Here is a 26,545-nt window from a genome sequence, read left to right as displayed (position 1 = left end):
ATAAATTTTTATAAGTTACTGATTGATTGAAATATTGTGTGAAAATATGGATTGGAAATTTTAATGATTTAGTGCTTAATTGAATTTTTAGGACTAAATTGAAAAAAATGCAAAGTGTGTCTAATTAGTGATTAAATGACTTAATTGAATTATTGCATGAAATTGGAAGTGTTTATGTGACAATTAGACCATAAATTAGTGTTATGGACACAAAAGGGTAATTCTAGAAAAATATCTAAGTAATGGGTCAAGGGCATTTTTGTCCAAATTGAGAAAAAGACAAAATAAAGAGAAAATAAGTGTCCATCTTCTTCAAAATCAGAAGCTTGCTGCCGAAAGTTTCATGTTACCATAGCTAAGGTTCTTGATTTTTCTAAGCTCAATTGTAAGTGATTTCTTGCCCCATTTTTAACTATTTTCATATTTTTATGCTTATTGATGCTTGAATTTCATGTTTCTACTATTTAATTTAAATGAAATTAAAGTTTAAAAATTGACCCATTCATGATATAATTGTAAATTGATTAGTGATGTTAGATAATGAATGTTTGAAGTGTTAATTACAAGTTTTACTAGATGAATTTTGATGAAAATATTGAAAAAGGGCTAAATTGTGAAAGATGGTAAAGTGTGCATAAAGTTGTGATTTGGTGAAATTGAGGGCTGTTATAAGCATGAAATATGATTTAGTGAAGTTTGAAATTTAAAAATTTAGTGAATTTTATTTTTACGAGCTTAGGGACAAAAGTGGAATTTTTGAAAAGTTTTGGGGAAAAATGTAAATTTGTCAAAATGTTGTGTATGAATTTTATTTGAATGAAATGTTGATAAAATGTATTAAATTGTGTTAATATAGATCAAGAAAGAAGAAATAGTGGAAGTGATCGGGGAAAAGAGAAAGTTATCGACTAAATTACAAAAATAGTCGTTTTGCATCCGAGGTAAGTTATGTGTAAATAATAGTTATATTTTTATAAATTGTGAATTATATTTGATATGTGAATTAATATTCAATGTGGAAGGAAAATTATTCATGAATTATTCAAGTGTTAAAGTGTTGAAAATAAAGTGTTAAAAATAAAGTGTTAAGTGTAAATTCCCGGTTGAACTTAGGAATAGAAGTGGATACAAGTGACATGTCACTAGAGATCAGTGTTACAGTGTTACAGTGAGTCCCGGGTGCTGGGTGATCTAGCATGTGTTGCAGACACCTGACAGCTTGTGTGAGCAGGCCTGTGGACATTTCCAGTGTTATTGATCAGTGGTAGCTTCGGCTACGTTTCAGTGGTAGCTTCGGCTACATAACAGTGGTAGCTTCGGCTACATTTCAGTGGTAGCTTTGGCTATATAATAGTGGTAGCTTCGGCTACATATCAGTGTTGCACTTATGTGCTAAATCTCTACGTATCTGTGTATATTCCGAGTGTTCAACGGGATTAATAATGAGTTAAAGTGAATATGAAATGAAGTGTGTATGCAGGTACATTTGAAAAGAATGAGCATAGTGATAAAGATTAAGTGTGAAAATGTATATGCAAGTGAATTGGTAAGATTGTGTATGTATAAGTGATAGAAATTGCTAAGAAATGTTTTGATTAGTTATATGTTAAAAGTGTTAATTATTAAATGAGTAATTATTATTTACATGTAACTTACTAAGCTATTAGTAGTTTACACCTTTCTTCTTTTCCTTTGTTTTATAGTGATTTGAACTTGGTCGAATTGGGGATCGTCGGAGCTCGTATCACACTATTATAATCATCTCGGTATTATGTGCTTTTCAGAATGTTTAAAACTATGGCATGTATAGAGTGTTAATCATTTTGAGTATGTTCATATGATATGGCTAAGATTAGCTATTGAAATGGTTAGTAAAAATTATGTTTTGGGTGTTATGTATGTTAAATGTTAACTAATTCAAAGAAGCAGTTTCTTTGACAGCAGCAGTGACGTGAATGTGAAAAATCACCATAAATAGTATAAATGGAATTAGAGAGTTAATTATATATGGAATTAAAGCTTATCAAGTCTATTTTTATATGAAAGAAACAGTGTAGGCAAAGGAATTCTGTATTTTGAGATATTTGAATTTTAGTGAGACAGGGTCAGAATGGTTTTTGAAGTCCCCTGTTCTGACTTTGGAAAATCATTATAAATTGTACAGGAATAATTATGGGTCATAATTTATATTTCTAGATTCCTTAGTGAGTATATTTTCAAAATAAATAAACGGTAACCTTATATGAATTCTGTACAATGAGATAATTGATTTTTAGTGGCAAGAGGTCAGATCTATCGAGCTGTGAAACAGGGGATACTTTAATGAATAAAATGTACTAATTGGCTAAGTCAAAAATTCTGAAAATTATATGGTAATTAGGAATATGAGTCTAGTTTCAGGGAAAATTTACAGATTTAAATTTTGAGTTTTGTAACTTGAGTTATAAGTAAATTAGTGACAGTCGCGCAGGTGGACAGTTTTGTTGTGAACAGTGAATTTAATTTTAAAAGCAAATTTTTATGCTCTAAATTGGTAGGTTAAATTGGATAACATCTCGTACTCGATTCCGACGATGGTCTCGGGTAAGGGGTGTTACAGGAGGGCTTTCATCGTCGCCTTGTTCTTGATTAATAAAGTCGTCGTCTTTGTGATCACTGAAAAATAATCCATCAATTTTCCTCTCTTTTTCGTTCCATCTCCAGTAATCAGCTTCATCGAATTCAACATCTCTTGAAATAATAACTTTCTTGGTGAGAGTGTTGTATAACCTGTATGTCTTGCTTCTCTTTTCATAACCAATGAAAATACATTTTACTCATTTATCGTCAAGCTTCTTTCTCATCTGGTCAGTAACATAAGCATATACGATGCATCCAAAAATCTTGAAATGTTCGACTCCTAGCTTCTAATTGTTCCAAGCTTCGTTTGGCATCTTGTATTTCACACTTTTTGTTGGATGCTGGTTCAACAAATAAACAGCACATTGAACAGCTTCAGCCTAGAAAGCTCTTAGTAAATGCTTACATTTAACCATGCTTTTTGCCATATCAAGAATAGTGCGGTTCTTTCTTTCAATGACTCCATTTTGTTGTGGCGTGTATGCAGTTGTCAACTGGTGAATAATTTCGTGCTCCTTGCAGAAGCTTTCAATTAGCTTTGAAGTATACTAACCGTCTCTATCAATTCTAAGTATCTTAATGAAATGTCCACTCTGTTTTTCTACCAGGGCTTTGAACTTGATAAACTTGTCAAATGCTTTTGATTTTGTTTTAAGAAGATATATCCAACTTTTTCTGCTAAAATCATTAATAAAAGTAACATAGTACTTGTTTCCACCAAGTGATGGTATATTAAAAGGACCTGCTATGTCAGAGTGCACGATCTCCAATGGTCTCTTGGCTCGTCGAGTTTTTCCAACTTCAAAACTCTGTCTATGTTGTTTTCCTTTAATGCAGGCTTCACACAGTTGATCAGAAAGATTAATTTATGGCAGCCCATTCACCATATTTTCTTTTAACAATAGCTTCAGACCAGAAAATCCAAGATGCCCGAACCTTAAATGCCATAACCATGAATCATTTTTAATTACGTTCTTCATACATTTCACCTCTCCAGATTCAATGTCAATAGTAAGCAAACGGTTAGGCGTAATATCAACTTGGATAATTAATTCACCACTCTTATTTTTTAGGGCGAGCATACAATCCTTCATATGTACTTTATATCATTTTTCTAGAAGCTGTCCAAGGCTGATGATGTTGCTTTTCAAAGCTGGTACGTAATAAACTGTTAGGATCGTCCCGATTAAGCAACGAACAAGTAAAAACTAGTAGAAGAAATTGAGAAGATGAACACACAAATTTAACGTTGAAAAACCCCTCCAAAGGGGATAAAAAACCACGGGCAAATATAATTTTACTATAATGGCAAAAGAACGAAGAGTATAAAAGATGGAGATAAAAACTAAACCCCGAAAACTCGAAAAATAAAGAACTCTCAAAACTTAAACACAAAATTCTCTAAATATGTTATGAGTTCTAATCTAATGGGTGTGTTTTTCTAAGATTGTAAAAGAGCCTATTTATAGGCTAAATTAGTAAGTAAAATAAACTATGCTAATAAATGCTAAATATATTATACAAATAAATACTAAATCTTCTAGAAAGAAAAAATTATTTTTGTTTAACTTGACTTGCAAGCAATCTCTTAGAATTTGGGTCACACAACTTTAACAACCTCCACCTTGACACGAATTCTTTCAACGCCATCTTTGCCAAAACCCGCCACGGGTCTATCTTGAACTATGCAGGAAATTAACTGAGTCAAATCTATACTTAGAAGCTGGAAGACTTCTAGCCTCCGACTTGTGCACTGCCAAATCAAAACTAACCCAAGTCTGATTTTCACAAACATAGTGCCCTAACTTTTCAAAACCTACATCCAAAAGAGAACCTCTATTCAACGAAACGGTCATACCTTTTTCCCTCCTATGACCAGGTTGCCTTCGCTCCAAACGAGTTAACTTTGACTCCGTAACGGACGAGGGATGTCCGATTTCACCGATCACTGTAGAACCTTCCAAAATATAAAGACTGTCAGTTCTTTTACCTTTTAACAAAACGAGAGCTCCACGAGATACTTTAATGTCACTCGACTCGATGTTGATTCTACATCCTTTCAAGTCTAAAATACTCGAGGAGATGAGATTTTTTCGTAAATTACGTACATAACTGACATCTGAGAGTGTCCTAATCGTCCCATCGTCTATCCTAATTTTAACAGTACCAATACCAATTATCTTACTAGATGAATAGTTTCCCATGTGCACAACTGCACCTTCAACTGAACTGTATGTGGAGAACCATTCTCTATTGGGACACATGTGGAAAGAACATCCTGAATCTAGGATTCACTCAGACGTAAGCTTAGAGTTATCTCTCGTTGACACTAACAAGAAATCATCACCGCCTTCATCGACCAAATTAGCACCAGCTACATATTCCTCGTTACTCTCAGCAACTATTTTATTTCGCAGTTTATAACAATCTGCTTTGACATGACCTAACTTTTTACAATAGCGACACCTTTTGTCTCGTTTCTTTGATACTACCAAAACGGAAGCTTTCCTATTTGCTTTGCTATTCAAACCAAACTCATTGTCGAGTTTGTCTCTACTCAACAAATGACCCTTCACATCTTTGAACGAGAGTTTGTCTCTACCATAAATCAGGGTCTCCCTGAAAGACTTGTATGAAGGTAGTAAAGAGCACAATAATAGCATAGCTTGATCTTCATCGTCAATATGAATATCAACGTTCCTTAAATCATTTAAAAGAGTAATGAATTAATTGATGTGATCTCTAAGAAGCTTACCTTCATTCATGCGAAACGTAAATAGACGTTGTTTCAACACTAAACGGTTAGCCAAAAACTTAGTCGCATAAAGAGTTTCTAACCTTTTCCATAAGACAGATGAGGTCTTCTCCATCAATACCTCCTACAATACAGTATTCGCGAGGCACAAATGGATTGCAGACAATGCCTTTTCATCAAGCTCTTCCCATTTTGTTTGATTTAGATTCTCAGGCTTTTTCCCTATAACAACCTTTTCAAGCCGTTTTGAACTAGAATTGCCATCATCCGAACTTGCCATAGATTGAAATTTGTCTCACCATCGTACTTCTCAATTTCAAACTTTGTTGTTGCCATCTCTGAACGGGCTGATCTATAAAAATTGAACTAGCTCTGATACCACTTGTTAGGATTGTCCCGATTAAGCAACAAACAAGTAAAAACTAGTAGAAGAAATTGAGAAGATGAACACACAAATTTAACGTGGAAAAACCCCTCCAAAGGGGATTTCGCATGCATTTTCCAAAACACGAAAGACAAACAAAAGTGTTGTACCTGCCTACCTACCTACCTACATGTCGTCATCTTTATGGTCAGTACACATGCTGTAAATTAGTGTGTATATATATAGGTTCTAAGTGAGATAGTGGAAGCACATTAATACAATGGTACAAGCAACACAAAATAGTCAAATTAGCGAAGCAAGATGAGTAAGGGTACGAAGAGAGCAGTTCTGGTGGGATGCAACTACCCCAAGACCCAATTCAACTTGCATGGATGCATCAATGATGTGAAAGCCATAAGAGGTGTGATCCTGAACTTTGGGTTTAAGGAAAGCGATGTTAATGTTCTCACCGATGCACCAGGGTCGCCGGTTCTGGCTATGGGTGCAAACATTAAGGATGCACTTAATAGAATGGTGAACAAGGCTAAAGCAGGAGATATCCTATTTTTCTACTTCAGTGGACATGGAACACGCATTCCAATCTTTCAACCTGGCCAGCCTTTCAAGCAAGATAAAGCAATCGTGGCTTGTGATTTAAATCTTGTCACCGGTAGGTTTTTATTTGAATTTATATATTTTTTTAGCAACATATATTCATACCCTATATATACATGGTTTCTACAGATGTGGACTTCAGGCATTTAGTTAACCGGCTACCAGAAGGAGCAAGCTTCACAATCCTATCAGATTCGTGCCACAGTGGTGGTCTCATTGAAAAAGAGAAAGAATAATTTGGTGCTCAGCAAATGATGACTCCAGTAAATCCCAACAAGCCTAAACCGTCTAAGGCTAAGGCTAAGAGTCTTACTTTTGATATCATACACAGTGCGATAGATACAGCAGCAGGCATCCTACACGATGCAGCAAATGTTGGCCAAAAGATTTTCGGAATCTTCGGGAAAGATGTGAGTCTCAAATTCCATCCTCACTACGTAAATGGGTTAATGGTGTTGGATCCACCGGAGGAGGATGAAGGGATATTATTAAGTGGGTGTGAAGCCAATGAGACATCATATGACCTGGTTTTGGGGAATAGAGCCTTTGGGGCGTTCACCGATGCAGTGGTTAGCGTACTCGATCAGTGCATGGGTGGTGGAATAAGCAACAGACAACTTATGGTTGAGGCTGCCAAGATTTTGAAGAACAATGGATTTGAGCAGAACCCTTGCCTTTATTGCAGTGATGAGAATACAAACACACTTTTCTTGGGTGGCTTTGCTTAAATTTCTGATCAAAATGCTGGTGCTCAGGCTGTCAGTGTCGTCTATAATAATGTGCTTATGTTTACACTATTACTAGAATAAATTTGACAGCCTGTTGACTTATATCTACCTACCGCTGTTTTCCTATGCATCTCCTTATATAGTGTGCTTTTGCTATGTGTGAAATTCTAGTGTATTAATAAATAAATAAAAGCTTTTATTGTCTTATTTTGTCCTATAGAGTTTTTTTAATTTTATAAGTTAGAGTAAGGGAGGTTCTGGATTGTTATAATCAAGGGAGGGCGGACAATAGAAAAATGGAGTGGCGAACTTCTAGTTGTTGCAACGATCTTCATCGATAACCTTCCAAATAACATGCATTAGGTGAGTGATTTCAAGCTTAAACGGGTCTGATTCTATCATAAACGGCTTGTGGTAAATATGACACACTCTAATTTAAGATTCTCATTTTGGAAGAGATCCTTTCCGGTTGGAGACAAAGGATATATGTCGATGAACATCGACCACTAGAGGTGAGCGTTCGATCGGATCGCGTGAAAAAATTAAAATATTTTTACAATTTAACTAACTCTATACTAAAACACATATCTTTGAAATCATATATTTTTTAAAATTCATTAAAAAAAGAGTAAAAATAGTATGATAAACTTGAATAATTAATTAACTTATTTAGGTCCCAAAAATGATAATTAGATTTTTCTAATTTTTTTTATATTTCTTTAGATTTTTTAATATATATTTAAAAAAGTTTTAAATTCTAAAATTCTTATAAATATTTTGAATTTTTTTGTAATTTTTGTTGAGAGAAAGATCAATTTGCTCATGTTCAAAATTGACAGGGACCAAATGTGTATTTACACCAATTTATTGTAACATCCCAAAATAGGACCTAGGAGTTTTAGAGGTAATTTAGGAATTTTAGCCTTAGAGTGTTCGGAATTTTATGAATTGGTTTATCGATATTTTTTTTTTACTATGGTTAAAATTAAATCAATTTCTGAAAATGAGTTTTAAATATCTTTAATTTTGAAAGTAGGATTGATTTGTAAAAGAGTTAAAATTGTGAGTTTTTAAGAGGCAATTAAAACAAATTTTAAAAATCAACCTAAAATCATCCCCACCTATAATTTTTACCTTAGTCTTCTCCATTTTCATGCTTTAGCCGCCCCTTGCTCTCAAAGCTCCTCTCTTCCACTATTTGATCTTCAACCTTAATTCTCTTGATTTCTATCATCACCCAAGCCAAATATCTCCATAAAATCTAAGAAAAACACTCAAAAACACCACAGATTTCTCTATTGTCAAGTTTGTGGGTTTTTTTGGGATTTTCATCAAACGCTCGATTTTTTTGTTTAAATGTTATTTAGTCTTTAAAACTAAGTTTTTAGCCATTAAATCACAATAAAAATCGAAAATTGGGTCGTTAATGGTGAAATTTGAGATTTTGCATAAAAACGATATTTTAAAGTGTTTTTCAATTAGTTTTAACATTATTAGAAGGTTTCTAAACTTACTTTGAAGTTTCGTTAAAAAATTCTTGAGTTTTAATGAATTTTCAGAAAATAGTCATAAAACATGTAGAAAAAGTCAATACCATGAATTTAGTATTTTATTCTAGTTTAAAGGTTGGGAATTAGTCGTAGGTAAATTATAAGATGAACGAAACTGATTTTAGGGAAAAAGATTGAGTAATTGATTAGTGTTTGAGCTAGTTTGAGTAGATATAAAGACAATGAAAAACTAGTTTGAGCGTTTGGCTTTTCGACGAAAGTGTAATTGGTGACTTGGAATAATTACTTGCGAACATGATTCAATGCGTTATTTTGGAATTTAGTTGTGACCTAAACCCCTACTCTAAATTTCGAGTGTAAGCTTTCTCATACCTATGTTATCTTGTGAACTATGTGCTTATGTGTTTGTGAATATGTGAACTGAGATGATATGCTATAACATGTGATATATGGTTATCATAACTGTTGTGAAAGTGCAAATGTGTACATGTTATGTATATGTTAAATGTTAGTGACAATGTTTTTCTAAAAATAGCAAATATACAATGATAGTGCACGGATAGTTGGTAAGTGATATGTGTTTAATTTTGGATATTTTGGACTTGTGATCTTGAACCCGTTGGATATAGTAGGCATGCCATAGGATTGTGAGTACTCATCTATATGTATAGTGATTTGGGCGTTGAGGCCTTGGGACATGTTGGAGTGATAAGGGAATGTGAGCTAGCCTCTATTCAATGGGGCATGTGAGGGGAAATAATGAGAGTGTTAGCTTTATGCTTCACTTTTGAGACATGTTTGACTCTACGAGTCTATGTGGTGTACTGGATATCCGTGTATCCGATGAGTGGTGATAGTGCCCACTTTTACGTTTCATAACTTATCTATAAAGATGTTTTGAGTATTGTGATATATGCTTAAATGTTATGAGATTATATGTATATTGTGATATATGCTTGAATGTTATGTGATTATATGTATATATATTGTGATATATGCTTGAATGTTATGTGATTATATGAGTATTGTGATATATGCTTAAATGTTATGTGATTATATGAATATTTTGATATATGCTTAAATGTTATGTGATTATATGAGTATTGTGATATATGTTTGGATGTTAGGTGATTATATGTGTAACAAGATATATGTTTAAAAGTGAATATGTTTACAATGTAAAAGAAATAGAAAATAATGCACAAGTAAGTATATTATGACACTAGTGTTGGAATTGTTGAGGTTGTGCTATATGGTTGTTTCGTTGATGCTTGATGAATTGTTTGCATGGTAGTTATTCTAGGCATTCACTGAGCTTGTTAAGCTCACCCACTTCTTTCTTAAAGTGCCGGTGTGAGCGGTGTGGTTCCAAGGGGTGATCCAAGTAAGTTCATTTCCGTGATTTAGTAGGTGTTATTGTTATTTGTTTATGTTTTGGAAAAAAGGCAATGTGGTAGACTTCTATTGGTATTTACCATGATGTTTTAGATGCTTCCATAGATTATTTGTTCCTAAGTTTATGAGATTCATTTCGTATTACGTTGATTATTGCTCAGACTTACTTTCGATGTTTGAGACTATCATATTGTCCTTTTGATGTTTATTTGATGGTGATATGATAGCATGATGAATTAGTACAAGTTAGAATGATTTTTTTGTGCTCAAGTATGTTGTATTTTTCTGGCTTGGAGTAGAGGTATCGATATTCATGTTTTTAAAATGATACATCTGTGATTTTGAAATGTGTAGGAAGTCAAAATCGTAGATTGGTATCAATATCATATCACGAGTATCGATACTCGAAGTAATTTCATCTATACTTTTGCAAAGTTACTGATACTTTATGAGACTTTGATTTTAGATGAGAAACAGAATACTGATTTGGTTCTAATTTTACAAAGGACATCAATACCGTACCAGGAAAATATTGATACCCTTGTCCTACTATCGATACCTACGTACTTGCTTGGAAAATTTTGCTAAATGAACCCTATGCAAGTTTAATTATTAGTGTAAGACTATTTGATGTATGATTAGCACGTAACGATGATAACTAAAGAGTAAGATCGACTTAAAACCTTTACGAATGATATTGTGGAAGACGTCTTCATTTAAAATGGGCTTTTATTCGTTGTGTATGACATGAGACGATGGTGTGGCATCCTGATATTCGGGCTCGACGACCAGGCTGGGTATAGGGTGTTACATTTATTATTTGAGTTATTTGAATTGTAAAATTTAACCCGATCTCGACTTGAAACTCAAATTACTTATTCGAGTTGACCAAAAAAATAAAAATAACTTAAATAACTCAATTCAATTAACTCAAAATTTGATTTTTTTAAAAAAATCAAATCGAGTTTTATTCACTCCTATCTATCACTCTGAGCCAATCAACAAAGTGTCCATAGTGTATTTATTAGGTGAGGAGGTTTAGAGTGCAGATTCAAGAAGCTCGAGGCATTCACAAAGTGTTTGGAAATGTTTACATTAATTCCATTTAACCTTCGGAGAGTTGTTTATTTATAATATTTGTTTTATTTCATTACTTGCAAATAACATTTAATATTTTATTTACATTAGTTAGGTGTATAAAGAAATATATTTATACTTATATTTATAAATAATTTCAATACATAAATTTAAATTGTATAATTAATTTTATATATTAAAAGGAGAGAGATCTGCTTACACTAGAGTGAAACTAAAGTAATTTTACACGCTTTCATATATATATATATTTGTATCATTATTAATTTAACAATCCAACCATTGAATTTATTGATATTATTGTACTTTTCATGCATATAAAAATTTTCAAATTGAGTCGATACTTCTACCATAACAATCTAAAATATTGTACATATTAACATTCATTCAACGATTAAAAGTATTCTTACATAAAACAATTAGTTTGAACATTTTAAATTTACATTAAATTTTATACACATGAGTTATATAAATGAAATATGACGTTATTATCATTAAAATATTAATTGTACAAAAATATACTGAAGAGTGTAAACTGCTTTAGTTTAATGTCCATAATGGTCATTCTACTTTCTTACTATAAATCTATAAACCACTGTTGTGTTTGAATCCTAACACACATTTTAGTATTAATTTTAGTCTCATCACTATAGTAACTAATCTCACCGCCATCGCTATTTTCAATCTCACTGGAATTAATCTCATTGCCAAAGGCAGTGACCAGAGCAGGTAAGGGTCGTGGCTAGACTTGATCATGGGCTAAATCGACCCGAAAAATGGGTCTAAATTTTGTCCAAGATTAAACCAGATAAAAAATGCTAAACTTGAGCTTGACCCGGTCTACCCGTATTAAAATTTTTTATGTAAATATATAATGCATCAAATAAACTAAAAACATTAAAATAAATACTTCCCAACAAATTGAAAATACATTAAAAAAAATCTTTATATTTAAATAACACTAAGATAGTAGCAACTTAGCAAGCAAATGTTTCTAAAATAGTAGCAAAATTAATAATAAAACAAAGTTATAAAACATCTAAATAATAACAACAAAATAGTAGCAATATAATAGTAAAATGGTAGCAAAACAACATTAAACAACACCAAGAATTTTTTTTTAATCAAATTTGGGTCGGGCCGGGCCCGGACAAAGAAAATCTTACTCAAGGCTCGACCCGTTTCGAAAACGGGCATTTTTTTTATCTAAACCTATTTTTCATGCCTATATTTTTACCTAAACCCTCTCACTTTTCGAGCACACCGCCACCCATAATCACATCTAACCATGACCCCCTTAAAATGAAAAATACTCTTTATACCCATAAAATAAAAAATTGTTATTTTGATCTCTCTTAAATCTATAAAATTATAACTTAAACATTATACAATTATAATTTGCCCATTATGAGCCAATTGCCAAATAAGGCCATAGAAATCGAAAGCTAGGCAGCAGAATCTCGATAGTAGGACCGACAGCACTTGCAGACGAAGGCCAACGTGAGTCACGACCAAGATAAAAACATAAAGATGAGGTGGTGGACGAAGGCGAAGCAGATCATATCAGTGCTGTTATAATCCTCTAGCTTCGACCACCACTGTATATTTTCTATCTTTTATCTTATTTGTCTGCAAAAAGGAATACCTACCTTATCTTCCTCTTTGTCCATCACAACACCTGTCCTCCTCCCAATTCGGATTAATCACCCATTCCATTTCTTGATTTCTTATTAGAGGCCAAATATATCAAAATTGCTTAATTGGAAAAGTGTGGTATCAAATTTGGACTTAATAATATGGAAAGCTTTTCAAATTATTCATTTTTGTGTATAAAATATTTTATAATTATTTTAATGTTAATTTTAATTTTTTTTGTAATATAAAATTTTTATTTTATAACTATTTTTAATTTGTAAAATTCTAATAACTTAATTTGTCCTAAATCAATTATTTATCCAAATAAAACAATTACAAATTTTAATATTTTAAATTAATTCTAAAATTTTTAGTCCAAATACACTCTAACAGTGGTACTTTTATACAGACAACTAATTGCATGTATATGGATTTGCCATGCATTTTTATAAACAATAATAAAATAAAACAGTTGTACCTACCAACATGATGTCTTATTTATTAGAGTATGGTCAGTGAGCATAGTGTAAACTACAGTGTGTATGGGTGTATATATATAGGTGTTTAGTGCAACGTCCGAAGCACAAGACAAGACAAGCGACCCAAAATAGAAGCAAGATGGCGACCGAATGTAAGAAGAGAGCCGTTCTGGTCGGATGCAACTACCCCAACACCATCAACGAGTTGAGCGGATGCGTAAACGATGTGAAAGCCATGAGAGAAATGATCGTGAGCAGGTTTGGCTTTGATTCCGAAAATGTTGAGCTCCTAACTGATGAACCAGAGTCCACGTATAAGCCTACACGTGCAAACATTATGGCTGAACTCAAGAAGATGGTGGTCGCGGCTAAAGAAGGAGATGTCCTGCTTTTCCATTTTAGTGGACATGGACTTGTGCACTGCATTGACCCCTACCAGCCTTCCAACGGGGGTGAAGCAATTGTGCCTTGTGATCTCAATCCCATTTTTGGTACGAAATCAACTTGGTAAATTAAAATTTTAAAATACTCTCAATCTAAGCAAACTATTATTTATATCATATGGTGGTTGCCATGGTTGTGCAGACGTGGACTTGGGGCAATTGATTCAGCAACTACCAAGTGGATCAAGCTTCACAATGGTTTCGGATTCCTGCCACAGTGGTGGTCTGATTGATAAAAGTAAAGAACAAATTGGACCCCATAGTACTCTAAGGGGTATAGCACCACCTGTTGATTACAAGACTAGGGGCATTTCCATTGAAACCTTATACCAGTGCCTACAAACAGCAGCCAACGTCGTGAGCGCGACACAAAGCTTCTTGGACACAACAGCAGTTGCCAATGCCATCAACACTGGAACAGACAATATGACGGGTATTGGCTCTCTTTTGACCACACTCTTTGGGAACAATGTGAGTCTCAAATTCCTACCCCATTATGAACGTGATATTTTGAATTTGAGGTCATTGACGGAGGATGAGGGAATTCTGTTAAGTGGGTGCCAAGCCAATGAGTTTTCATTTGATATGCGAGCGAGTGACAAAACTGGAGGAAAGGCGTTTGGGGCCTTTACCTATACAGTTCTGAAGGTCATCAAGGAGAGCAATGGTGCATTAACCAATAGACAGCTTGTGGTGAAGGCCAGGAATGAAATAATAAACCTAGGATTTGGGCAGCAGCACCCTTGCCTTTATTGCAGTGATGAGAATGCTGATGCAGCTTTTCTTGGCCACCAACCCAACACCACTACGGGTGCGTAAGCTGCCGGCTTTGAACCAGGGTTTTCGATCACTAGAGGTCGAAACTCTAAACTAAATAATAATGCGCTCGATCGATGTGCACTACTACGAAGTTGAAGTTAGCCTTCATTACTGCGTCTGTGTGTGTGTTTGCTTATTACTATCGTCTGTGTGTGTGTGTTTGCTTATTACTATCATATAATGTCTGTGTTTTTTAAGGCATTCAAGCTTATGTAATCGCCATGTATGGCTATTTCATGTATAATTTTATGATAAATAAAACGGCTTCTTTTGCAAGAATTTTATTTATAAGCGTCGGTGTTTGACATTTGGTTCTTTTGGTGTTGTATTGAAGTAATGTAAGCATGTAGAGATTTATAAAAACAAAAATTTAATTGAAAAATATAAATGAGTAGATAGCAATAGGTAATGTTGTATTTATATACATCCGTGACAATTTTATTTTTAAAATAAAAATATAAAGAGTTTAAAATTTAAAAATTAAAATAAAAATTAAAACAAAGTAAAAAGAAATAATAAAAGAAAAGAAAATCAACGAGAATAAGCTCTAGCTAGAAGTAGAATGATTCAACATGACGAGGCTCGGATGCCACTTGTTAGAACCGTAAAATAAAATAGGATACAAACTTAAAACTGTAAACTAGGATCTATCATGTATCAAATCATCAAGAACAAAACTAGATGCGAAAGCATACCTTAATTCATTGATTTCTTGAAATCTACGGATATTGGAGTTTTGATCTTCCAAATTAGCACAAAAGAAATTCAGAGAAGGTGACTCTTTCTTTTCTAAATATGGAATATTAGAAAAGTTACTTTATGTGTAATTTGATAACCATAACCCTAATATATAACTTTTACACGTTAACCTAATATCTAATTAACCCATTATTGATTAGAAATTAATTACTAGAGTATCTACACATATTTAACCTATACTTTATTTAATAATTAAAGCCCAATAAAATTTAACCAAATTCGATCACTTTTAATTTGGGCTAACCTTTTATGATAATAGATAAAAACATGTAATTACCCTTATTATATATATGTGATGTCCATATTTTCCAACCGATATTAAAAAAGGAAAATTTAAAATGCAATGTAAAACATAGTTATACACGCACCATTTGTAACAGCCCAATATTGACCCTAATCGGACATAATGGTTTTGGGACCACAAATTCGAGTCAGAAAAATATTTTAATATTATTTTGTGTGTTTATTATGTGTGAATTTTATTGTGTGAAATTTTCGTGTTTTAATTTCGTCGTTTAAGTATCCGATTTAATAAAAGGGCTTAATCGCGTAAAATAAAAATTTAGAGGTTAAATATAAAAGCACCTATTTTTTGTTTTCTTTTTAAATGGGAGGATTTATGATGCAATAAGACCATATAGTAGATAGTGGGTGGCATATGATATAATTAACCTTAATATATATGTTTTATATATTTATTATAATAAGGTTAATTTAGTCAATTGTTAAATTAAACATTATAATTAAAAATAAATGATGAAAAGATGAATGTTTTCATCTTTTCTTAGCCGAATGTTAAGCATGAAGAACCCAACTATGGCTTTCTAAAGTTTGGCACTTTCATAGCTTGATTGAGGTTAGTTTTGTTTCGATTTTTTGATAATTTTTACGTTTTGAGATCGTTGCTTTGTGTATACTACAAGACCCATGCTTTAATTTTAGAATTTGATGGTGATTTTGAGATATGCCATTGATGAATGTTTGAGCTTTTTGATAGTTGATGATGAAATATGAAAGATGGGTGAAAGATTAATATGTTTTGTCTTTGAATTTTTGGTGAAATTGAGTAATTAGGGCTAACTTGTGAAATTAAATTTATTGAGGGACTAAAATGTGAAATAAATGAAATGTGTGGACTTTTATGAAGCCTATGAACATTCGGCCCTAGCATAGGTTGGGCAATTTTGCGTATTTTGTGTTTTATGCAATAGGGACTAAATTGCAAAAAGTGTAAAATGTCAGGGGCAAAATGGTAATTTTCTCATTTATGTGTTTTTGGACTAAATTGAATGTAATAATATTTAAACTAGTTTATTTTGAATATATTTAGATCAAGAAATAAAGAAATTGGAGTTGAATCGGGGAAAAGCTAAAGTAGTCGACTAATCGTCCAGTTTCGATTTTACACTGTCCGAGGTAAGTCTATTAGCAATTTGATGTTATTAAATCAGTATATATGTATGTATATATATTATATTTTGATGTGCTGAAATTGAAAGTATATAGATTGAATTTGGTTTAAGTATGAATGATATATATATATATGTATCATGTTCGAAAATATATATATATGTATAAATTCTTGTTTTTAATCAAAGGTATATATATAATATATATGTATACATAAGGTCCGAATATATATAAGTATATACATGTATAAACCCTTGGACTTGGTTAAAAGTATGAATGTTATATATATGTATATGTGAGTTGGAACATATATGTATGTATATGAATAAGTCTTGAATATATTTAAAGGTATGAAATTGTTAGCTTACATTATTTATAAGGTGTTCGAATGTATGATATATTTTCTTTGAATTGATTTTTAATGTTATGAAATATATATGTATTTAAGTGATTCGATTAGTAAATGTATGTTACTTAAGGTATGATATAAGTTAAATGATAAGATTTTAGTAGTAGAATTTAATTTATTAAATTATATATATGTGAGTGTTCGGATGTATAATTAAGTCATTTAGCTGAATTTGGTATTTGATCTTTATATATCTATGTGGTTTAAAGATATAGTTAATAAATTATTGAGCTGAATTTTTATGTATGGATATTATATACAAATATAGTTCGAATAAGAGTTACAACTTCTGTGAATTGAGATTTTCAGGCTCAGTGCCTATCAGGTTTATTGTCAGTGAAATAATTTAGACTTTACGTCTAGCAGGCTTGATGCCGGTGAAACATTTCAGACTATATGTCTAGCAGGCTAAGTGCCGGTGTACAGAATCAGGCTTCAAGCTTAGCAGGCTAAGTGTCGGTGAATCTATTTAAAGTATGTGATTACATGCATTGGATATGTATATGATTTCAGTTACAAGTATTTGATGAGTATACAAATGTTCAGTTATATGATTTTGGTTATATTTAATTGATGAGCATATATATATTCGGTCTAAGCATTTGTTAAATATATATATGTGCATTCGGTATATGCATATATTAAATATATATGCATTAGGTATATGCATTTGCTAAGCAGTTGATAAATATATATACATTCGGCAAATGTATTCGATAAGTATCTATATATGTATTTGAGGTGTATATACATTTGTTTATAAGTATTTGATGAATATATTTGCATTCGGTTATATGCTTTAGATATGTACTGGGTTTTAAGTTTAAGACGAGTATATATATACAATCAGATATAATATGTGTTTAGTATATATATACATGTTCGGTTATATGCATTCGGTTATAATGTTTATTTAGTATATATATATGATCGGTTATATACACATGATGTATATGTATACATATATTCAGATGTATGCATTCGACAGGTACATATATTTGGTTATATATAAAATGGTTTAAGGACAACAAATGCTAATATTATAATTGTTTGTGTTATTTACAATTTCAGTGAATTTAATTTGGAAATTATATGACTTTTATATATATTTTAGTTATGCTATAGACTTACTAAGCTATATAAGCTTACTTTGTTCGTTTACGTCTCTCTGTTTTATAGACTTAAAAATTCAAGCTTCAAGCTCGGGGATCGTTAGCAAAGTTCATAACTCTATCTACTATCTTGGTATTTAAATGTTAGAACTTAACTTATGGCATGTATAGGCTGGACATTATTTTTGTATGTTGTATTTTGAGATACTGTTTATGTAAATATTAGCCATGTGAAAATGCCTTATTTCCTTATGGTTTAGATCGTTGCAATGTTTATGTTTTGTTTTAAAATAGTTAATTTAGATTTGAAATTAGTCAAATAGCCGAATATTCATAAGGTAGAATGTCATTTAGATTGAATGTTAATAGGTTATAAAGAGTAAGTAGATAAGTTCAGGTACAATTTGAGTTAAACAAATTTTCATATAGATGTTAAAATTTTTGAATTCAAATAAACGTCTGTTCTGAGTTGTGTTTTGTTCAGTAATGCCTTGTAACCCTAATTTGGAGACGGATATGGGTTAAGGGTGTTACACCAAAACAATTTGTAGTTTTCTAAGAGGTAAATGATCAAATAGTTGATAGGCATGTTGAAGGAAGACGACATCAAAAAGTTTGGAAAACAAATTACCATCTAAACTCATCAGCATTCAATTATGAACTCGGATTGAAGTTATTAGGTATGGCAAAACTCAATCCATCAAATAGATTTTGAATTGTTTCTCTTCGAATGAAACATTTGTTTTTTTTTTTTAAAGAGTGGATGCAGGACAGGACAGGGTGAATTTTTTTCGGTAATTACTATAATTGTTTGTCCTTCCCCGACCCACTCTACTGTATAAAATTACTATTTTATCCTTGTATATATAAACTATTTTAAGGGTAAAAATATAAAAATGTAATATAGAAAAAAAATTAAATATTTTATGTTTAAATATTTTTTGAAGAATTACATTTAAATATTTACTTGACTTTAAAAAGATTAAAAATATCAAAAACAAATATCAAAAAATAAATTGAAGTGGAGCAAAGTGGGTTGGGGTGTGTCGAGGATGAATGTATACAACATGCAAATGATGGAGCGATGATCGATAATAAATTTAACAATATTTACTCTCACCCCACTCCATTGTCATCTCTAAAAGCTACACCAAATTAAATCATAATTGTAAATTTTAATTAAATTATAAAAAAAAACTCATCTTTTTCAGCTAAAGAATAAAACATTTGTATTACTAAATCACATCTATAAAAACATAATCTGCCTTTATAATTTTTCTTTTTAAAATTTTGAGTTAGGTAAACGTAACGTATCTAACTAAATTGCATGTGAGCCAAAAGTAATATTATTATTTTTGAATGTACGTAAATTATAATAGTTTAATATGGAATTAATACTATAAATTCATAAATTCATCTCACTTTAAAAAAATCATATATATAATTGTATAAAATTAAAATTTACGTATTAAATTACACATTGAATAAATATTTATATTTTATTTTAGAATATATCTCGATAAATTATAAACTTTGTTTAATTGTCCCTAAGCCATTTAGTCACTGGTATTTTTTAACAAATATAACAAACCTAAAAACAAAATATTAACTTTTTTCTTTTTTGGTGAATTACAATAACAGGGAAAAGCCCGAACGACAAATGCAACTAACACGATTTGAACCCAGACAACACCTAGGACGATGAACACTTTTAACCATCAGGCCATCACATAGGGGTCCACTACAGGAAATTAAGGTTTTAGCGGTGTTTGGACGAAAAACATCGCAAATGTTATACACTAGTAGTGCTAACGAAAAAATGCTGCAATAGGTAAAGCAATAGTAGCATATATGATAAAAACACCACAAAATAATGTAAGAAATAGCAGCCTTTGTGGTAAAAACGCCGCAAAAGGTGACATTATCTCAGGTAAGACAATTCTTCTTCATTTCTTCCTTTTTTTTAAATTTTCTTATTGGCTTTTTATTTTTGTGTTTTTTTTTAATTTCTAGATCTATTGTAATTTATTTTCTCTTTTCTTCTGAATTATGGGTTATGCTGGTTGGGTGATTAGAAAATTGGGGTTTTGATTGATATTTCAATTCTTCTATATATTTTTTTAATTTTTACTTAACAAAACTAGAATATGTGATTTACAATGGTGTTTAGTCCATAAAATTTCCACAATATACTTTTACGAACCAAATAATAGATACCTTAAGCAATCTTAGGTTTGGAAAAAAAACAAATAATAATATGTTAATCCACTCTAATCTCCTTTTCTTCTTTAATTTCCTTTCGTTTTTCTTATTGTCAATTAATTTCTTTTGCTGTTCAAAGATGTCGTTTATCCGAAGATCTTTGCCGACTATCAGTCGTTCTCAAGAGCTCTCCTCCAATCATTCAAGTGAATACTTTTCATTCTTCCTTTAATTTTTGCCTCACTATAATTAGAATTATTTACTTTGATTTTTTGTGACGCGATCTTTCAGAAAAATAGGAAGTTATATCTAAATTGGAAAATATGCATTGAAATCATGTCATTTTGAAGTTGAAACGGTATGGTCTTGGCTGGTTTTCTTTCAAATGAGTTCATCAAAAGCATAAATAAGCTTTTAAAAATGATTAGGTCATGCAAGGTAAATCTGTAGACTGTAAATGATAGATACCGTTTCTAGAAAAATCTATTTATTTTGTATCTTAATGAGCAGTATCAGATACGGGCACCGGTAGTTGCTTGGAGGAGTTTCAAGACCTTAAGTGCAACGGAAAAGTGGGGTAAGTGGCTGATGATGATGATGAGCTCATTTGATTCTAGATACAAAGATCTCGATAAATATTTATGTTTCATGATTATTTGACTTCCGTCTGCCGCAGATGGGTTGTTTTCCATCAAAACTACCAGTAAGTTTAGTGTCTCAGTATTCTTTTCTTGCTAGTCAAATATCCATGGTTGAATAGCTTAGATTTTGACAACAGTTAGGGGAACAGGGAATTAGAACCAGAGATCTCCTTTTTGGAAGATTAACATGGTTACCACTAGGCTATGCGTATTGCCTGTCAGTTGTTAGCTGCTTAAGGTGTGGGCGATAATACAGGGTTGTCAATGACTCAATTTTGCTTTAAGTTTACTACGCTGCTTATAGTGCCTGAAATGTTGTCAAGAGGCATGCTTCTTTTTTTCCTTTTAATATTAAAATTTGTCCATTTATTCCGTTAGTTAGAGCATATTAAACAATATATATATATACATGCATATGTGTGTGTGTGTGTCTCTTCTGTTAAATTCTTCGTTATGTATTTAATAAAGTCAATTTTGTGTCTGGCTGCAGGCATTAGTGATAATAAGATATATCATTATCACTTAAATCTTAGAGGAAGTGTTTCTGCGAGAAGGCTGACTAGGATACCTTCAATTCCTAAGAATGATGCAAAGTTCAGGTATGCGCCATACTTAAACATTTCTCTGTTCTTAGGTTATACAAAACATTATGATCTTATTTATTTGTTTTCTGTGGCACCGAAGTATGTCTGTCCATTTCTGAGACTATAGATGCCTTGCTGAGAGATATCAAACACTACTTTCAGAAGGTTTGTTTTTGAGTATTTGACTGACAGTTTTTGAATGACAATATAGTATATGCAAACAGAGTTTTTGAGTATTTGGCTGTGGATTTTGGTGCAACTTTAGCATACACCGAATCCTTCAACAAATATAGCTGAACCTATTAAGAATTTAGAAATCCAAGATTCTTTGTTTATTTCTAGCCAATAAGCTTAATTACTTGAATCAACTTGATAGATAATCTATTAGAAAGAAAGAACCATAACTTCACAGATAAATCAAATAAAAAAACTTAGGTGATGTCAGAAATATCACCTTTGCCACTGTATTACCATTTTGCTAGGGAATCATTTCAAGAAACCTCTTCATACAACACTGGAGGAATCTCGCATAAGCTGATGGACGCAAGAAATGTTTGTCAGCATTCATATGCAGTATGCAACCAGCTAGTTGAAAAGGACATAACTGACAATTAATCAAGGTTTTTCATTTTTTGAATTTTAAAACTGACTGTATTTAGGAAGTTTTCTAGAAGACTGTCATTCATATCTTCTAAGTCGACCTAGGAAGTTCTCCTCCAAAGAGTCTTCTCATAAAATCATGGATCATGAAGTATGTTTTTTGAAAGTATGGATTTCTAAGACTGACAATATCATTTTTTGCTTGTATGGATTTCATTGTCTGTGGTCTTCTCTCTCCTTTCTTTCCCCTAAAGATCCCCGTAAGTTCAACTGCTACTTTGATGCCTTTCATCTGTACACAGAACGATATGGTCTGAAATTTGTATTTTGAATATCTGAAGAAACTAACCTTTTCAGAATGCTTTCCCTTCATTTTCTGAGATGCCATGTAACCTTCTTCAAGTCATGTTGGGAATGAATTTTATCTACTTCAATTAACATCTCCTTGTTAATCATATATTTACCAAGTTTTCGTTTGATAAACCCAAGAAAAATACTGAATTTGTATTATTAAAATTTTATGTATGTCACAAAATTAAATGCTGAATATATTTATATTATTGGGCAAGTGTAAATACCGAATTTTGAAAAGTACTTATTTCATGATTTTAACTTCTTTCATGTAACATTTATATTAGTCTGAATTTTGGAGTGCAGGTTCCAGATGCTCGAGGCATTCACAGAGTGATTGGAAATGCTTACATTAATCCCATTCAACATTTTCCATATTTTTCAACAATTTTAATATTTTTATTTATAAAATTTGTTTTATTTCATTACTTCAAATCGTATTTAATATTTTATTTACATTAGTTAGGTGTATAAAGAAATATATTTATAAATACTATTAAATGCATAATTTAAATGATATAATTAATTTTACACATTAAAAGGGGAGGGATCTGCTTACGCCAGTGTGAAACTAAAGTAATTTTATACGCTTTCATATATTTTTTGATATTATTGCACTTTTCATGCATTTAAATTTTCAAATTGATTCGATATTTCTATCATATCGATCTAAAATATTATATATATTAACATTTATTAAACAATTAAAAGTATTCATACATAAAACAAATCGTTAGAAAATTTTAATTTATGTTAAAGATATGCATATGATTTATATCAATGAAATATTAAATATGACATTTTTATCATTAAAATATTACTTGTACAAAAGCATATGGAAGGGTGTAAGCTACTTTAATTTAATGTCCATAATGGTCATTTTGCATTCTTACTATAAATCTATAATCTATGTTGCTGTCATTGTTGTGTTTGAATCCTAACACCATTTCACTATTGACTTTAATCTTATCACTATAGTAACTAATCTCACCACTATTTTTAATATCATTGAAATTAATCTCATCGCTAGTAGTGACCACAGCAAATAGGGACGTGGCTAGAATTGATCATGGGCTAAGTTGAGCTGGGATTTTAGACCCATTTTCTAGGCTTGGGCCTAACTTGATATGAAAAATAAACTTAAAATTTTGATCAAGCCTAGTCCAGATAAGAAAATGCCAAACTTGTGCTTGGCTCAGACCACCCATATTAAAACTTTTTTATATTATTTTTTTATTTTAAAAAATATAATATATCAAATACACTACAAACATTAAAATAAATATTTCCCAACAAATTAAAAATATATTTTAAAAAAATATACTTGAATAACACTAAGATAGTTGCAATTTAGCAAGAAAATGCCTCTAAAATAGTAGCAAAATTAATAGTAAAACAAACTTACATGATATTCAAACATTAATAAAAAAAATAGCAACAATATAATAGTAAAATTGTAGCAAAATAGTAGTTAACAGCAATAGGATTTTTTTTAACCAAATTCGAGTAAGGTTAGGTCTACGCAAAAAATCTTACCTAAGACCCAACTTATTTGGGAAACAAGCCTTATTTTTTGTCCAAGCCTATTTTTTGAGCCTATATTTTTGCTTAAACAATCCCATTTTTTGGGCAGCCATTCGAGTTTGAAAGAATAGCCCAACTCATAATCAGATCTAATTGTAGCCCCCTTCAAATAAAAATTACTCTTTATATCCTCTAAAATAAAAAATTACTATTTGAACCTCTCTAAAATCTATTAAATTATATGTTAAACATTATATAACTACAATTTATTCCAAAAAATAATAAAATTTTAATTTAACACTTCTAGAGATGCATAATTTAACTTCAACCCTTAAAATCAATTTTCTAACCTCACCCTCATACAAACCGCACATTCAAATATACCCTAAGACATAGAAATCAGAAGCTAGGCAACACAATCACGATAGTAGGACCGACAGCACTTGCAGACGAAGACCAACGTGAGTCACGACCAAGATAAAAACATAAAGATGAGGTGGTGGACGAAGGCGAAGCAGATCATATCAGTGCTGTTATAATAATTTATCTTCGACCACCACCCTATATTTTCTATCTTTTATCGTCTTTGTCTGAAAAAGGAATACCTAGCTGCCTTTTGCTAGAGCTTTCTTGCTTCAATCGGAAACCACCTTGTCTTCCTCTTTGTCCATCACAACACCTGTCCTCCTCCCAATTCGGATTAACGACCCACTCTTTTATTTTGAATTTATTTCACATTCAATATTATCAAATAATTGCATAACAACAGAGTCACTCTTTTATGCAGTACTGATATGCAAATTCCTTGCTCAAAATGTTTGCATATGCATGGATTTCGCATGCATTTCCAAAAACACAAAAGACAAACAAAAGTGTTGTACCTACCTACCTACCTACATGTCGTCAACTTTATGGTCAGTACTCATGCTGTAAATTAGTGTCTATATATATAGGTTCTTAGTGAGAAAGTGGAAGCACATTAATACAACAGTACAAGCAACACAAAATAGTCAAATTACCAAAGCAAGATGGGTAAGGGTACGAAGAGAGCTGTTCTGGTGGGATGCAACTACCCCAAGACCCAGTTCAGCTTGCATGGATGCATCAATGATGTGAAAGCCATAACAGATGTGATCCTGAAACTTTGGGTTTAAGGTAAGCGATGTTAATGTGCTCATCGATGTGCCAGGGTCGCCGGTTCCGCATACTGGTGCAAACATTAAGGATGCACTTAATAAGATGGTGAACAAGGCTAAACCAGGAGATGTCCTTTCTTTCTACTTCAGTGGACATGGAACTCGCATTCCAATCTTTCAAGCTGGCTAGCCTTTCAAGCATGATGAAGCAATCGTGGCTTGTGATTTATATCTTGTCACTGGAAGGTTTTTGTTTGAATTTATATATTTATTTTAGCAACATATATTCATACCCTATATATATACATGGTTTCTGCAGACGTGGACTTCAGGCGTTTAGTTAACCGGCTACCAGAAGGAGCAAGCTTCACAATCCTATCAGATTCGTGCCACAGTGGTGGTCTCATTCAAAAAGAGAAAGAACAATTTGGTGGTGAGCATATGACGACAACAGTAAATACCGACAAGCCTAAACCTTCTAAGGCTCAGGCTAAGAGTTTTCCTTTTGATATTATGCATAGTGCGATAGATACAGCAGCAGGAATCCTACACGACGCAGCAAATGTTGGTCAAAAGATTTTTGGAATCTTCGGGAAAGATGTGAATCTCAAATTCCATCCTCATTCCTCACTACGTAGATGGGTTAATGGTGTTGGATCCACTGGAGGAGGATGAAGGGATTTTATTAAGTGGGTGTGAAGCCAATGAGACATCATATGACCTAGTTTTGGAGAATATAGCCATTGGGGCGTTCACCCTTGCAGTGGTAATTAGCATAATCGATCAGCACATGGGTGCTGGAATAAGCAACAGACACTTATGGCTGAGGCTGCCAAGATTTTAATGGACAATGGATTGAGCAGAACCCTTGCCTTTATTGCAGTGATGGTAATACAAACGCAGCTTTCTTGGGTGGCTTTGCTTAAATTTCTGATCAAAATGCTGGTGCTCAGGTTGTCAGTGTCAGCAATAATAATGTGCTATATATGTTTTGCACTACTACTAGAATAAATTTGACAGCCAGTTGACTTATATCTACCTACCGCTGTTTTCCCATGCATCTCCGTATATAGCGTGCGTTTGTTATGTGTGAAATTCTAGTGTATTGGTAAGTCAGGTCTTCAAGCTTATGCCACTAGTATATGTCTATTTATTCATGCCCATTTGTAATGTTCATCATGCTATAATGTGGTATAAATAAATAAATAAAACCTTTTATTGTCTTATTTAGAGTTTTTTTTTAATTTTATAATAAGTTAGATTAAGGGAGGTTCCGGATTGTTATAACCAAGGGGGGCGGACATTAGAAAAATGGAGTGGAAAAACTAAGGGTGTTCAACAATCTTCATCAACAACTTT

The 26,545-nt window shown here is 32.1% G+C and overlaps 3 protein-coding genes, 1 long non-coding RNA gene and 1 pseudogene across 5 annotated transcripts; all 5 read left to right on the top strand.

The window, feature by feature from the left end:
- Positions 1-6,027: 6,027 nt before the first annotated feature.
- Positions 6,028-6,589, top strand: LOC107941598 (metacaspase-9-like). The gene is made up of 2 exons (XM_016875163.2): positions 6,028-6,408; positions 6,483-6,589. The coding sequence occupies exons 1-2, from the start codon at positions 6,060-6,062 to the stop codon at positions 6,587-6,589; spliced, it is 456 nt and encodes a 151-aa protein (XP_016730652.1). The 5' UTR covers positions 6,028-6,059.
- An 18-nt stretch (positions 6,590-6,607) lies between these two features.
- LOC107941597 (metacaspase-9-like) lies at positions 6,608-7,081 on the top strand. Its single transcript, XM_016875162.2, has one exon. It carries the CDS (start codon positions 6,608-6,610, stop codon positions 7,079-7,081), a length of 474 nt encoding a protein of 157 aa, XP_016730651.2.
- Positions 7,082-13,146: 6,065 nt separating this feature from the next.
- Positions 13,147-14,833, top strand: LOC107941603 (metacaspase-9). The gene is made up of 2 exons (XM_016875167.2): positions 13,147-13,687; positions 13,782-14,833. Exons 1-2 carry the CDS (start codon positions 13,336-13,338, stop codon positions 14,456-14,458), a joined length of 1,029 nt encoding a protein of 342 aa, XP_016730656.2. The 5' UTR covers positions 13,147-13,335; the 3' UTR covers positions 14,459-14,833.
- Positions 14,834-19,796: 4,963 nt separating this feature from the next.
- On the top strand, positions 19,797-22,940 carry LOC107941605 (uncharacterized). Of its 2 annotated transcripts, none has more exons than XR_001695666.2 (5): positions 19,797-20,078; positions 20,490-20,556; positions 20,861-20,927; positions 21,482-21,590; positions 22,833-22,940. It is a non-coding gene; the product is annotated as an uncharacterized lncRNA (long non-coding RNA). The 2 variants fall into 2 exon arrangements; XR_005915106.1 differs by lacking the exon at positions 22,833-22,940 and adding an exon at positions 22,058-22,792.
- Positions 22,941-25,078: 2,138 nt separating this feature from the next.
- On the top strand, positions 25,079-25,861 carry LOC107941596 (metacaspase-9-like; annotated as a pseudogene).
- The last annotated feature ends 684 nt before the right edge of the window (positions 25,862-26,545 follow it).

The sequence above is a fragment of the Gossypium hirsutum genome, chromosome D06 (genome assembly GCF_007990345.1).
Source record: "Gossypium hirsutum isolate 1008001.06 chromosome D06, Gossypium_hirsutum_v2.1, whole genome shotgun sequence".
NCBI classification, from domain to species: Eukaryota; Viridiplantae; Streptophyta; class Magnoliopsida; order Malvales; family Malvaceae; genus Gossypium; species Gossypium hirsutum.
This window is presented reverse-complemented; position numbering and strand designations above follow the sequence as displayed.

Coding starts and splice junctions, on each gene's coding strand:
- LOC107941598 (XM_016875163.2), top strand. CDS start 6,060: ATGAGTAAGGGTACGAAGAGAGCAGTTCTGGTGGGATGCAACTACCCC. Junction 6,409..6,482: donor TGATTTAAATCTTGTCACCG/GTAGGTTTTTAT, acceptor TGGTTTCTACAG/ATGTGGACTTCAGGCATTTA.
- LOC107941597 (XM_016875162.2), top strand. CDS start 6,608: ATGACTCCAGTAAATCCCAACAAGCCTAAACCGTCTAAGGCTAAGGCT.
- LOC107941603 (XM_016875167.2), top strand. CDS start 13,336: ATGGCGACCGAATGTAAGAAGAGAGCCGTTCTGGTCGGATGCAACTAC. Junction 13,688..13,781: donor TGATCTCAATCCCATTTTTG/GTACGAAATCAA, acceptor ATGGTTGTGCAG/ACGTGGACTTGGGGCAATTG.